Genomic DNA, 12,822 nt, shown 5'->3' with positions numbered 1-12,822 from the left:
GATCCGGAGTGGGTTCCGAGCTGATAGCAGTGACCTCGATGCAGGACTCACACTCATGAACCATGAGGTCATGGCTTAAGCCAAGTTGGATGCTTAACTGACTGAGCCACCCAGGCACCCCCAAGATGCTGCATTTGTAACAAACTTCTAAGTGATGCTGATGCTATTGGTCCATAGACTATACTTTGAGGGGCAAAGTAGAGGAAGGACCGCAAAATTTGAGAGAGATGGGAATGTTGGAGTGCACTTGTTATGTACAACCACTAACTGTACACCTCTGAAGGGCTCCAAAAGATACTTCCTTCTCCAAGGCAATAAGAAAAGCTTAATGAAGGGGACAGTAACTTCTCTGAAAAGTACTATAGTGGCTTCTTTAGCAGGAAAGAGATGAAGATAGAAGATGCCTTCTTGGGACTGTAAAATCTTATTTCAAGGGGAATAATGGAATCCTTAAGCGGTAGAGGTCAGATGTGGGCACCTAACCATAAGCAATAAGGTAAATGAAATTACATATAAACTGTAAGGACAAGTTGGTAATTTATGTGCTTTGCCCACAGGGATCTGTGGTGCTAGCTAATTGATTATAGCATTCCTAGGAATGAAATAGATGGACAGCTTATTGATGTGCTACTTGACCTGTCTAAGTGGAAACATCTAAGTGGGCAAAAATTTGATCCAAATTGTACTGGGGATTTACAACCTTTTGCCTAGTTCCTCTACTTAAGTCAGTTTCCTAAACCAAAAGCCCTTTGATCGAGTGGAAGGTGGGAGGGCTTGAGTCTCTTTCACAGGTAGATTCTATACATTTTTCTCCTAGTTAGTGGTTCTCAAAGTGTGGGCCCTGGACCAACAGCATCTGCATCACCTGAGAACTTGCCAGAAATGCAAATTATTGGGCTCTGCCCCAACTTCATTGGATCAGCAAGTCTGCAAATGGTTTAGCAGTCTATACTTTAACAAGCCTTCCTTGTAATTCTGATGTATGCTAAAATTTGAGAGTCACTGCTCTAAGTCTTCTCTATAGAGAGATCTGTAGCCATTTTGCTAGGGTGAGTCTGAATGTAGAATAGGACATACTCAGACCTTTGGGGCATTATTGGATACTGTCTCAAGTTAATGCTAGTCTTAGGGACCCAAAATCCTACTGTGGTCTGCCAGTTGGAGTGAAGGTTTATAGAGGTCAAGTTACAGGAGGATCTTAATACAGGTCTGTCTCACAGAGGGTCTCTAACACCTGTCCACATTATTTCCCTAGGTTTAGAATGTATAGTGGGAATAAGTATACTTAGTAATTATCCAAATGTCCACACTGATTCCTGTGTGAATAAGGAAAATTATAGTAGGAAAGACCAAGCGGAAGTCCTTTAAACTATACCTGCCCTATCACATTTCCCACTAAATAGTAAACTTAAAGTAATGCTACATTCCTAGAGAAATTGCATAAATTAGAGCACCTTCAAAGACCTAAGAGATGCCATAATGCCTGGCACAGAATATTACAGCTAATAATCTAGCACATGCCTTTTTTTCTATACCAGTCAATTAAAGACCATTGAAATCAGCTTCTTTTCTTAAAATATTTTTAATGTTTATTTATTTTTGAGAGACAGAGAGAGAGAGAGTGGGGGAGGGGCAGAGAGAGAGGGAGACACAGAATCTGAAGCAGGCTCCAAGCTCCGAGCTGTCGGCACAGAGCCCACCATGGGGCTCAAACCCACAAACTGTGAGATCATGACCTGAGCCGAAGTTGGATGCTTAACTGACTGAGCCACCCAGGCAGCCTGAAATCAGTTTCTTTTCAATTGGAATGACAGGACTACACCATCACTGTCTTACCCCAGGGATGTATCAGCATTCCTGCTCTTTGTTGTAAGAGCAGGACATCCCATAGAATATCAACTGTCATAATCTTGACATCCCATAGAATATCAACTGACGACATTATGCTTACTGTCTTGGTGCACAAGAAACAGCAGTCCCCTTAAATGCCTTAGTTAAGACCCATATGTGCCAGAGAGAGAGAAAGAAATCTTACAAAAATTCAGGATCCTGCCATATAGGTGAAGTTTCTCGGCTACTGTGGGTGGAGAGAAGCTGAAAAACGGTGGTCTGTGGTGTGTTGTAACTTCACCATGAAGAAAGAGACACAATACTTAAAGGGAAGTTTAGATTTTGGAGGCAACATATGCTATATTTAGGTGTACTGCTGTAAAATATTTACTGGATATGACATAAAGCTGATGATTTTGAATGAAGCCCAGAGCAAGGAGGGCTCAGCAGCAGGTCCAGTTTCCAGGAAAGTTGCGCTGCTACTTGGGTGTTATGACTCATAAATCCAATGAACTTCAGATTTTCTGTGGCAGAAAAAGGGTGCTGTAGGAGCTCCAATAGGAGAATTACAGCAAAGACCCTTAGGGTGTTGGAGTAAGGCCACACCTCTTTTGCTAATGATTATTTTCTATTTGAAAAGCAGTTCCTGATTTGCCACTGGGCCTGGGTGAACACTCAGGCTCTAGTTCACTCGGTGACAATGTGGCCTAACGGTGTTATCTATAGCAAATCATATAGTTGGATGTGCACAGCAGCATCATTCCATTGTTAAATGGCCATTGTACATATGAGATCAGGCCTTACAAATTTCAGAAGGCAAGAGTAAAAGCATGGGTAGGTGGCTCAGATTCCTACTTGTATTGTTTCTTCTTCTGATTACACTTATACCTTCAAGGAGAAGTTTTCTACAGTTAACAGAGGGAAAAAAATGCATGGTCTTGATGTTTAAATGGGTCTCTAAGGTATGCTGGCATCCGTCAGAAGTAGACAGTTGCTTACATTCAGAGGTGGCCTTGAAAGACAGTGGTGAAGGGAATTCCTCTCAGCGGGCAGAATTTCAGGCAGTACTTTGAATGTCAACATTGATGGGAAGTAGAGACAGCCTGAGGTTTGGAGGTATACTAATTCACATGCAGTGGCTGCCTACAATAACCCTGCCCTCACCTTTGTGAATGGTTCCTTCACTAAAATTTTTTTCCATTAAACCTTTCTGGGCATGCCATTTGTTTCCCGCCAAGATCCTGAATGATACAAGAGTATAGTGCAGAGGGAGCATAATAGGGTTCAATTAAATTTCATTACTGTCTGCCTGGAATGCCTGTTGAGAAAGACCTTGAGAATCCGCAGGAAAGAGTAAAATAACAAAATAATAATAAACAAGGGATTTGTAACACATTCATTCAATAAATATTTATTGAGGGCCCCCTATGTTCCAGACACTGTTCTTGGCACTGGGATATGGCAGTAAACAAAACAGATGGATGTTTCTGCTCTTGCAGAGTTTTTATTCTAATGAAGGAGACAGGCAATAAGAAAACACGAAAAATGTATATACTTCAGAGGACAGTAAGTGCTATGAAGAAAAATAAAGAAGGCCAGAGGGATAGGGAGTATTGGGGAGTGTGGTCAGGGAAAACTTTGGTGACAACATTTGAACAGAAAGCTGATGTGAAGAAGGTGAGGGAGAGAGCCATTCAGAGATCTGGGGAAGATGTTCTAGGCAAAGAAAATAGCCAGTGTGAAGATTTTGAGGTGAGAGTATGTTTGAGGAATAGAAAGGAGGCCAATGTTATGGGAGGGAAGTGAGCAAAGAGTGGTGGGAGATATAGTCAGATATTAATATGGGCCAAATAATTAAGGCTTTGTAGGCCATTGTAGGGTTTATGTTTTATTTTGAGTGAGATGGGGAACGATTGGAGGGTTTTAAATGGAGGTGTGACATGATCTGATATGTTTTAAAGTCTCCTTCTGGCTGTCGGATCAAAGTAGTGCAAGAATGGAAGCAGGGAGACCAGGTCAGAGGCTATTGCAATAATTGAGGAGGACACAATGTTACTGGGAGTTGGTGAGAAGTGATTAGATTCTGGAAATATTTTGAAGGTAAAGTCATGGGCTTTGGTGCGGGGTTCAGCATACAATGTGAGAGGAAAGAAGAGGCAAGAATACTGCAATATTTTTGGCTTGAGCAATGTGATGGATGGAGTTGCATTTACCAAGATGTGGATGACTACAGAGGAGTGGGTGTGTGGGAAGATCAGGGGCCTGGTTTGACTTGTTAGGATGAAGCAGCATTTGGGATATATAAGTGGAGATGTTAAGTAGGCAGCTGGTAATGTGAGTTTGAAGTTCAGGGGAGAAATTTTAGCTGAAAATACAAATTTGGGAGCATATGGATGGTATGTAAGGCCATAAGACATTGAGATCTCCAAGGGAGTGAGTGTAGGTAGAAGAGGTTCATGTTCCAAGTCCTGAAGCTCCCCAACATCGACAGATCAGGGATATGAAGAGGAATCAGGGAAGGAGGGGTGCTGTCAGGGTGTTACGATGGTACCCACTTTCATGGCAAACAGGGAAAGGACACAGGGTCTGTGGGTGGAAGGCTTAAGCACCAACTCCCTAGCCCATTGGTTTAGATGATCCAATGGGGGTGGAAGTGGGGGATTGGATGCCAAGCAGGTGGGTTTAAAACAGTTCCTGATCACATACACAGAACTCTAAGTGGGCTACATGCTTCACCTAGTTCACCCACTTCCCAGCCAGGTTGCTTTTGTGTGAGCCCTGGACAAATCTTACAGCTCAGGGCAGCTTTTTCCAGCCTATACCCACACTCCTCCAAGGAGCCCACACGGACTTCATGCTTCCTGGTTTGACCATATCCACACCTCAGGAATCACAGACCTTGGATAGTGGGTCATAGCTGTTGGGACAGGGAAGGGAGCAGCTGTGCCTGGGAAGTCAACCAAGTCCATGGTAGGGGAGTTAATGGTTGTGGGGAGAGGACCTCGACTAGATGCTTAGTGTTTGTTGAATGAATGAATGTGTGTATCCCAAGCTGTGTCCCTGGAGCTGTGCTTGACTGATGTGCTTGTCGTGTGTGTGTGTGTGTGTGTGTGTGTGTGTATGTGTGTACCTGAGGTGCCCATCCTGTGTGTGGGCCTCCCCACGCCTACCTCGCGCAGTTAGTGGTGTATGTGGCTGTGTATCTCCTCTCCCAAGCCTGCAGAGGGCGCCCCAGCCTGGGAAGGGAGGCTCTCGAGTGGGGCGGGGCTCTGGAGGAGAGGTGTAGGGAAGCTGTGGTTGGCTAGGGGTATTATAGCAGGGGCGGGGAGGCCCTGACCCCGGGGGCTCCTCAGAGAGTCCGGGAAGGGCGTTGGGCCCAAAGTTCCTGGGCCGGGGCCGACTTCTGGTGCTCTGCTTGCTCCAGGCACCCGTGGGCCCCCGAAGCCGGAGGTCCCGGACAACGGGCCGGATACGCGGAGGGGAGACTTGGACTGTAAGTGGGACCACACCCCCGGGGGCCTGGGGCCAGCGTGGGCCTCAGATGCCCCCCCCCCCGGGTGACCATTACCCCAGGTTTAGAACAACGGCCCTCCCCCCAAATCCCCGCCACTCAGGCCCCTGAACTCGTCTGTACACAGCTCGCTGGCAGAGACGCGTGGGCGGGCGAAGGCCTGTGTTTGTCTACAAATATTTATCTCCCTCACTCCCACTCCAACATACCCTGAGTCCAAGGCACTAACGTAGAAGACGAAATAATGTTTGCCTTAAAGGCTAAAGGAAGTTCACATCACCTCTGGCACTTCCTTCACAGAATAACCTGCACCCGATTGATTCCTTACACCGCATAATTACGGTGCTAACCCTAAAAAAGGGTTTCTTTGTTCAGAGAAGGTTTATTGAGAGCCTAACTGTGCCAGCGTGAGGCTCGGCGCCAGAGGATGAAGGCCTTTAACATGGATATGAGCGGAAAAGGAATTTATACTATTCGTCATTGGCCACAGGAAAACGCCAGACCTCTGGCCTATCATGAGACACATTTGAGGACAAGTAATAAAAAAAAAATCTTTCTGGTCCCAGAAAGATAAAGGAAATGAAAACAAAATTCAACCCACAAACCTGCTGTTTGCATGTAGCCGACCGAGGACGATGCTGCCTCCTGGTGGCGGAACGGGGCAACGCAGTTATCACAGTCAAGTGGAGTTTCGCAGGGTGGGAGTGGTGGTGGCAGTGACGGCGTGGATTCTGAACCGAAATTGGCTCTGGCTGCCCAGGTGGTCAATAGTGGAGTTTCGTTCTCTTAATATTAGATTGAAATTTATTATGACCACAGTTCCATAGCTCTAAAGCGAAAGTCTTCAAGAACATGGCATCAGAGTTTCCCTGGGGTGTTTTTTGGTTTGTCACCACTGAGAAAGGGATGTCCTGAAGAAAACAAAGTCTTCAGCTTCTTTTCATAGCTAATACATTCTCTGCAGGTGGAACTGTAAACACCAATAGAAGAATTAAAAATATAGGTGTTAGAAAAAGACGCTTGGCAACTTAAGCATTTATGAAAATGGTAACTCATTGGTCAAGACTGATGCCAAAGGATAGAAGCATTGATGAATTTCATAAAACAACACAGCATCATTTTGACCCAAAATACAAGGAAAAATAGCACCTGGATGTGGGAAAGAGAAAGAACTTCACAAAAGAGGCCAGTGAAGCTGAAGGCGTTTTCACAGGTAAATGCTTAAAGCCAGGAAACAAATTAATTTTGAGTTTCATAAATAGTAAGTGTGGGCCCAGTCCCTCTGACCTTCCTGTGCCCTAATGCAAGGTACAGATGCCAAGTGTGTTAGTGGTGCTGTGCTGGTAGCTCTATATTGTTCTATTTTTAATTTTTGAAAGGAATATATCAAAAGAAAGGCTCTGTCATTGGTGATCATGACCCTCTAAAGGATTGGGTTGATGAGGAAAGAATGAAATAGTGGCTAGCCAGAGTATGGCCCAAGTATTGTGGGAGGTGTGGTTGAGAAATCTGATTGCTTAGTTTGGAATTAGTTTCAGGTTCATATTACTGAGCTTAAGATGTTTTAAGGAGGTCTCACTAGCTCTGGACAGGGTTAAGGATATGGGATACAAACCCCTTACATTTGAAATTTTTTTTAACGTTTATTTATTTTTGAGACAGAGAGAGACAGAGCATGAACGGGGGAGGGTCAGAGAGAGGGAGACACAGAATCTGAAACAGGCTCCAGGCTCTGAGCGGTCAGCACAGAGCCCAACGCGGGGCTCGAACTCACTGACCGCGAGATCATGACCTGAGCCGAAGTCAGCCGCTCAACCGACTGAACCACCCAGGCGCCCCAAAACCCCTTAACATTTGTATCAAAGTGGTCCTTAAAGAAAGGAGGGCCAGGGGAAATGGGAGGCTTCTAATTCCCAGGCAACTCTGACAAGAAGGAGCTGGCCCATCATTTCATAAGTGTGTGTGTTATTTCATGGGAGAGATAGTGACAAGATCATTTAAAAACATGGTATTAGTAATTTTCTGAATGGTCCTGAGGATGACTTATTGTTAGCAGAAAGTTTTAAAGCAATAGACCCATTTAAAAAATATATATATATATTTTTTAACGTTTATTCACTTTTTGAGAGACAGAGACAGAGTGTGAGCAGGGCAGGGGCAGAGAAAGAGGGAGACACACAATCCAAAGCAGGCTCCAGGCTCTGAGCTGTCAGCACAGAGCCCGATGTAGGGCTTGAACTCATGAACTGGGAGATCATGACCTGAGCTGAAGTTGGACACTTAACTGACTGAGCCTCCCAGGTGCCCTGCAATAGACCCAGTTTTAAAGCAATGAAATGTTTTAGTGCTTTAGTGTTAAAGGAAAACTCTGGATTCCAGGGATTACAGTGGCTTTTCATGATTGAGGGGATGATGATTTTGTAAATTTGGGGGATGTTTGTTCTTTAGAATTTTTTTTCTTCTTTTACATTCCTAGTAGAAGCCATTGTCTCCCTATTGAACACAGGTATACTACTATTCAGTAAAATATTTACTTTTACATATGCATGAGCAAGGCATTGGAAGTCCTTCAAATTTATAATTTTATTGTATGCTTTGTACTTGTTTTTATGGAAATATTTCCTTGTCTAAGCAGCAGTCTTTTGGAAATTTACCTTCATCTCCTCTCCCATTTCTGTCCTTTACACACATACACACACCAAAAACATTTACTGTAGTTTTAGTTGGGGCTCAGGAAGAAGTACAAATAAATGCATGTGTTTAATTTGCCATCTTTACCCTGAACTCCTACTAGTCTTTGAATTTAATGCTGTTGATCTTTTCCTTTATGGTTTGTGTTTTATGGTTTTAATCTTTTTGTCTTGGTTTTGGTTTTACATCTTAAGCTCTTTCTATCTCAAGGTTATAAACACACGTATCTATAGCTTCCTCTATTACATATATTTTAAACATTGGGTCTTTCATTCATCTCATATGATGAAACATTGAAAAATATTGAGTTTATGATAGTGACAAGATAGAGGTGTTTTAAAAATGGAAGAGAAATTAGAACTTAGAAAAAACCCCAAAAGGCAAGTGGCAAAGGAAAAGTAAGCCAAGTACACTACTGTGCTATGCAGTGAACAATTACATGGTGATAATAATGTAAACTCTGATCATGACCTAAATATAGTGGTATGACTATATTTAGAGGACAGGGTGACAGAAGAGGAGGGTTGGTAAGAGTTAATTCCCCATTTTTTATAATAGGAAGCCAATTGGCAACGTTTAAATAGATAAACCGAGAAACAGAAGTGTGAACAAAGTATTTAGATGTATGGCACTAACTCCTAGAAGAAGTAGCTTAAGAGTTAAAATTTGCAGGAAGTGGGGCACCTGGGTGGCTCAGTCCGTTGAGCATCTGACTTCAGCTCAGGTCATGATCTTGTGGTTCAAGAGTTTGAGCCCTGCATTGGGCCCACTGCTATCAGCTCAGAGCCCGCTTTGAATCCTCTGTCCACCCCCACCTCTCTGCCCTGCCTCTGCTCATTCTCTCTTTCTCTCTCTCTCTCTCAAAAATGAATAAAAACATTTAAAAAATTTGTAGGAAATGGTTTTCAAAAGTTTTTTGATATTTTGAAAAGCCATGACTATTACTTAATTTTTTTTTTTAAATTATGCATCTTAAGAAAAAAGAAAGAACAAGATAACGTCAAAGATGAAGGCAGATAAGGAGAGTGGCCACTCGTTTTCTGATGGAATAAGGAATATATTGCATGCCTGCTCAGGGCAGGGTTTGAGGCACAGATGAGGCATAGATAATTAGCAGGATAATTTAGTGAAATATGAAGTTCTGCTTATGTGTTTCCTTTCACTCCGGAGCAACCTCGAGTTTTGGCATGGCTAAGAATAGAGGCATCCTGATGTCAAAGGCCCTTCTGCTTTTGTAAAAGTCGGAAGCACACCTGGGAAGAGGTTATACCCCGGAGGGACTGGGGAGAGGAAGGATTTTGAAGAAAGGTCTTTCTGACTGGGAGGGAATTGGTGTGCACGTCCAGCAATGGGCTGTAATCCCTGGCTGTGTTGAAGCAAGTGTCAGCATCTGAGTGAATGGCTCTGTGGGGGTGTCATGGGAAGCCAGGTTCAAGCCCAGAGGCTTTTATAGCTGAGTTCCCGTGTCTCTAATGTGGCACAGAGCTAAGAGTTTGAGAAGCCAGCACCTGAAGAGTCATACCTGCTAGTACCACAAGGGCCTTAGCATTTACTGGTAAGGCTGATGTCCAGTGATGGGATGGTGTGGGGAGCAGATAGGAAGCCTCTTCTGTGCCTTGATGTTTCTATGACCTTTGCACAGCCCTTGGCAAGTGGGATCTCCAGACTTCCTGATGTTGAATTCCTTATTAGCACTCCAGTGCAGGGGCTTGGAGTAGGATTAAGTTCATTGAAAGAACATTTTAAAATGCAATAATTCTTGTGGCACCTGGGTGGCTCAGTTGGTTGAGTGTCCGACTTCAGCTCAGGTCATGATCTCATGATTTGTGGGTTCAAGCCCCACACTGCGGTTCTGACTACGCAGAGCCTGCTTCGGATCCTCTGTCTCCATCTCTCTCTGCCCCTCCCCTGGTCATGTTCTCTCAAAAATAATTAAAACACACACACACACACACACACACACACACACACACACAAATGCAGTAATTCTTGCATATCTGAATTTTCAGACTAAGATCACACCTGCTGCACGAGGATAGGTAGGAAGAGCCTCCATCTTCGCCCGTTGCAGGAGGACCAGACAGCACTTACTTTAATGACTTTATGATAAGTAGTAAATGATGTGGTGTGCTCAGGCTCCCACGGAAGGAAAAGGTGGTGGGGAAGTCACCTCTAGCTTCTCGCCCCTCACCCAGGATCTATTCCCTTCTTTCCCACATGGCCTGGCTCCCCAATGGTTTTCCCTCTCCCTATATATGGGGATAAAAGAGGCAATGAGGGGATCTCTGCTCTGGGGAGGAAGAGGTAGAGAAGAGCCAGGCCAGAGTCTTCTTAGAGAGGACACTGATTTGCCTTTGAATTCTGGGGTTCTAAATACCTGCCACAGGAGACTTAGTCCTTGGTCTCAGAGATTAAAGGGGCTAAAGTACCCTAGGGAAGAAAGGGAAGGAGAGAAGGCTTTCCCACCTGGGAGGGAGCTTAGGGAGTCAAGAAGCCCAGATAGGAATAGAGAAGCACACAGCTCCATTAAACAAAGAGAGACCCAGCTTCACTGATGAGGGCAGGAGTGTGTGGGTATTTGGGAAGGGATGGGGGCTCTGAAGGGGTCCCAGGGCCAGAACTGTGCATAGGGTAGGTTTTAGTAGAACTTGTGTTTGCCTGTGTTACAGGCAGGCCCAGGTTCCATTCTCCCTTCTGGGGACCCTCCCAAAGAAGTCCTTGGACCTTCGTATTCAGAGGACCCCAGGGAAAGTGGTGGCAGTCCCAGGCAGAGCTAGGAAAAGATCTGGAGGTCACTCCTGAAGTGATAGCATGCTGGACATAACCAGGGAAGGGCCCTCTTCAGGGTCTTAGAGGCCTGCAGAGCTTTTGGCGATGTGTGCTCTTGGTCCACCATCTCTCACTGACAGGGATTTCTCAGAGACCGGGAGCAGCCCAGATCCCTCTACTGCCAGGGTAACTGGGACGCAAGAAAACTCTTGGGATAGGTGAGAAAATAGAATTTTCCAGGTCAAGTTCTTGGCTGGGACCAGAGTGTGTGACCCCACCCTGTAGTGACACTGGCTTCCCCATTGACGCAAACACACAGGAACAGATACTTGGGTGGGAGGCTGGAACAGGTTTTTATTGTTAGGTATAAATTGTATTTACAAGAAAGCAGTAGCGTGCAGTGGGAGTAGGGTCAGGTCCAGTATCCTGGGTGACCTTTTCTCAGAGGGGACAGTCCTGCTGCCTCCTCTCACACTTCCTGGGAGACTCTCCCTCCTCTGCCTTTCTGGGTCTGGCCTGGTGTGGGCAACGTAGCCATGCAGGGTAGGGCTGGGTATACAGATGGGATGGTTGAAGCAGGAGAAGGGGTGAGGCAAGGCCAGCATGAGGTGGCTGCTCTGCGGCCCCTGAGTCTACCCCCTCTCCTAGCCCAGTTCTTGCTCCTTGGATTGGGGCTCCAAGCCCCAGTGAGGCTGGTGGGGGCCTCCTGGGCTCCAGGCTGGTCACTGGGCTATGACCCTTTTGGGGTCTGTGGCTGTTCAGTCCTGGGAGGGCAGAAGAGGGGTTTGAGGGGCTTATCAGGGCTCCCCTTCACTTCCCTCCCACTGTCCCTCTAGCTTCCTCACCTCTTACAGCCTTTGGAGCCCTTTCCCTTCTTGCCAGACTTGGGGGCTCCTTTGTCCCTCTTACAGCCCTGGACTTGTTTCCGTGGGGCTGGTGGCTTGTCCAGACGTTGCATCAGCTGCTGCACCCAGGTCTCTTTGGGGTCTGCGCATAGCTCTGGCTGAGAGCGCTTCCGAGGTGAGAACCTGGGGGTTGGGCATTAGCAAGCCTGTCCTAGTTTTGCCCGCCATGCCCTCCCCACTCAGCTGCACCCACCTTCTTGCACCCACTCACAGGATAGCTGAGATGGGGCAGCCCCTGCTTGGCTCCTGCTTCCGGTAGCTGCGGACAACCCGGGCGGGAATCTTCCTTAGGCTGTACTTGAGGCAACAATCCTGCGCCCCTCCATCACTGCCTGCAGGGTGGGGTTTACAGGGAGCCGGGGCTCCTGGTAGGCTCCCACCCGCACCTCCCCTTCTCCCCATCCTAGGCAACTCCCTCTTTGATACCTTGGGTCCAGGGGATGCAGAAGGCCAGGACCAGGACAAGGAGGCTCAGAGCCAATGACTGAGCCATGGCTGTGGTAGAAGGTGAGTGTGAGGCCAAAGCGGTAGGCGAGGTGGACAGCTGCAAGTTGGGGGTCCGTGTGTCAGCTAGGACTGGTCTGCTGCCTATTTATGCAGGCAGACACTTTCACTTCCTCCATCCCCAGCCACTCTGTCCATGCAAGAATAGGGATCTCCCTCCTTTTCCTTCCTGAAAGGCTGCCTCACTAGTATGCGGAAACGAAAACTTCACACAGCCCATCGGATCCCAAGCCTCCTGAGTCTATCTCCTCAATATCAATTGAATCTGTCCAGCCCTTTTTCTACCTTTGGCCACTGTTTTGGTCCAGGCTTCACTGTGTCTCTCCTGGAACACTATGATTGCCTCTTCACTGCATTTTAGGTTCCATATTCTCCCCATTCTTCCACAGGCTGAGGACTGTTGCTTCCTAAAATGTGCATTTGATTTTTGGATTGTAAGAGTTCTTTTTTTTTTTTTTTTTAAAGTAGGCTTGATGCTTAGTGTGGAGCCCAGTGTGGGACTTGAACTCACAACCCTGAGATCAAGACCTGAGCTGAGATTGAGAGTCGGACGCTTAACTGACTGAGCCACCCCAAAGATATTTCTTTGAAGTATTATTTATTTAAGTAATC

The 12,822-nt window shown here is 46.0% G+C and overlaps 1 protein-coding gene across 1 annotated transcript; it reads right to left on the bottom strand.

Moving 5' to 3' along the window:
* Window positions 1-11,135: 11,135 nt before the first annotated feature.
* On the bottom strand, window positions 11,136-12,289 carry CCL21 (C-C motif chemokine ligand 21). The gene is made up of 4 exons (XM_047829426.1): window positions 12,133-12,289; window positions 11,918-12,038; window positions 11,647-11,829; window positions 11,136-11,565 (listed from the first exon to the last, which is right to left on the bottom strand). Exons 1-4 carry the CDS (start codon window positions 12,197-12,199, stop codon window positions 11,532-11,534), a joined length of 405 nt encoding a protein of 134 aa, XP_047685382.1. The 5' UTR covers window positions 12,200-12,289; the 3' UTR covers window positions 11,136-11,531.
* Between the last annotated feature and the right edge of the window lie 533 nt (window positions 12,290-12,822).

This window comes from Prionailurus viverrinus, chromosome D4 (genome assembly GCF_022837055.1).
Source record: "Prionailurus viverrinus isolate Anna chromosome D4, UM_Priviv_1.0, whole genome shotgun sequence".
Classification (NCBI taxonomy): domain Eukaryota; kingdom Metazoa; phylum Chordata; class Mammalia; order Carnivora; family Felidae; genus Prionailurus; species Prionailurus viverrinus.
The sequence above is the reverse complement of the archived record's forward strand: the minus strand, read 5'-3'. Positions and strand labels throughout refer to the sequence as shown.

Bases quoted from the DNA above. Each gene is read 5' to 3' on its own strand.
- CCL21 (XM_047829426.1), bottom strand. From the start codon at position 12,199: ATGGCTCAGTCATTGGCTCTGAGCCTCCTTGTCCTGGTCCTGGCCTTC. The intron at 11,830-11,917 runs GTGAGTGGGTGC...CCCAACCCCCAG, and splicing joins TGCCCCATCTCAGCTATCCT to GTTCTCACCTCGGAAGCGCT. The intron at 11,566-11,646 runs GTGAGGAAGCTA...CTGCCCTCCCAG, and splicing joins GGCTCCAAAGGCTGTAAGAG to GACTGAACAGCCACAGACCC.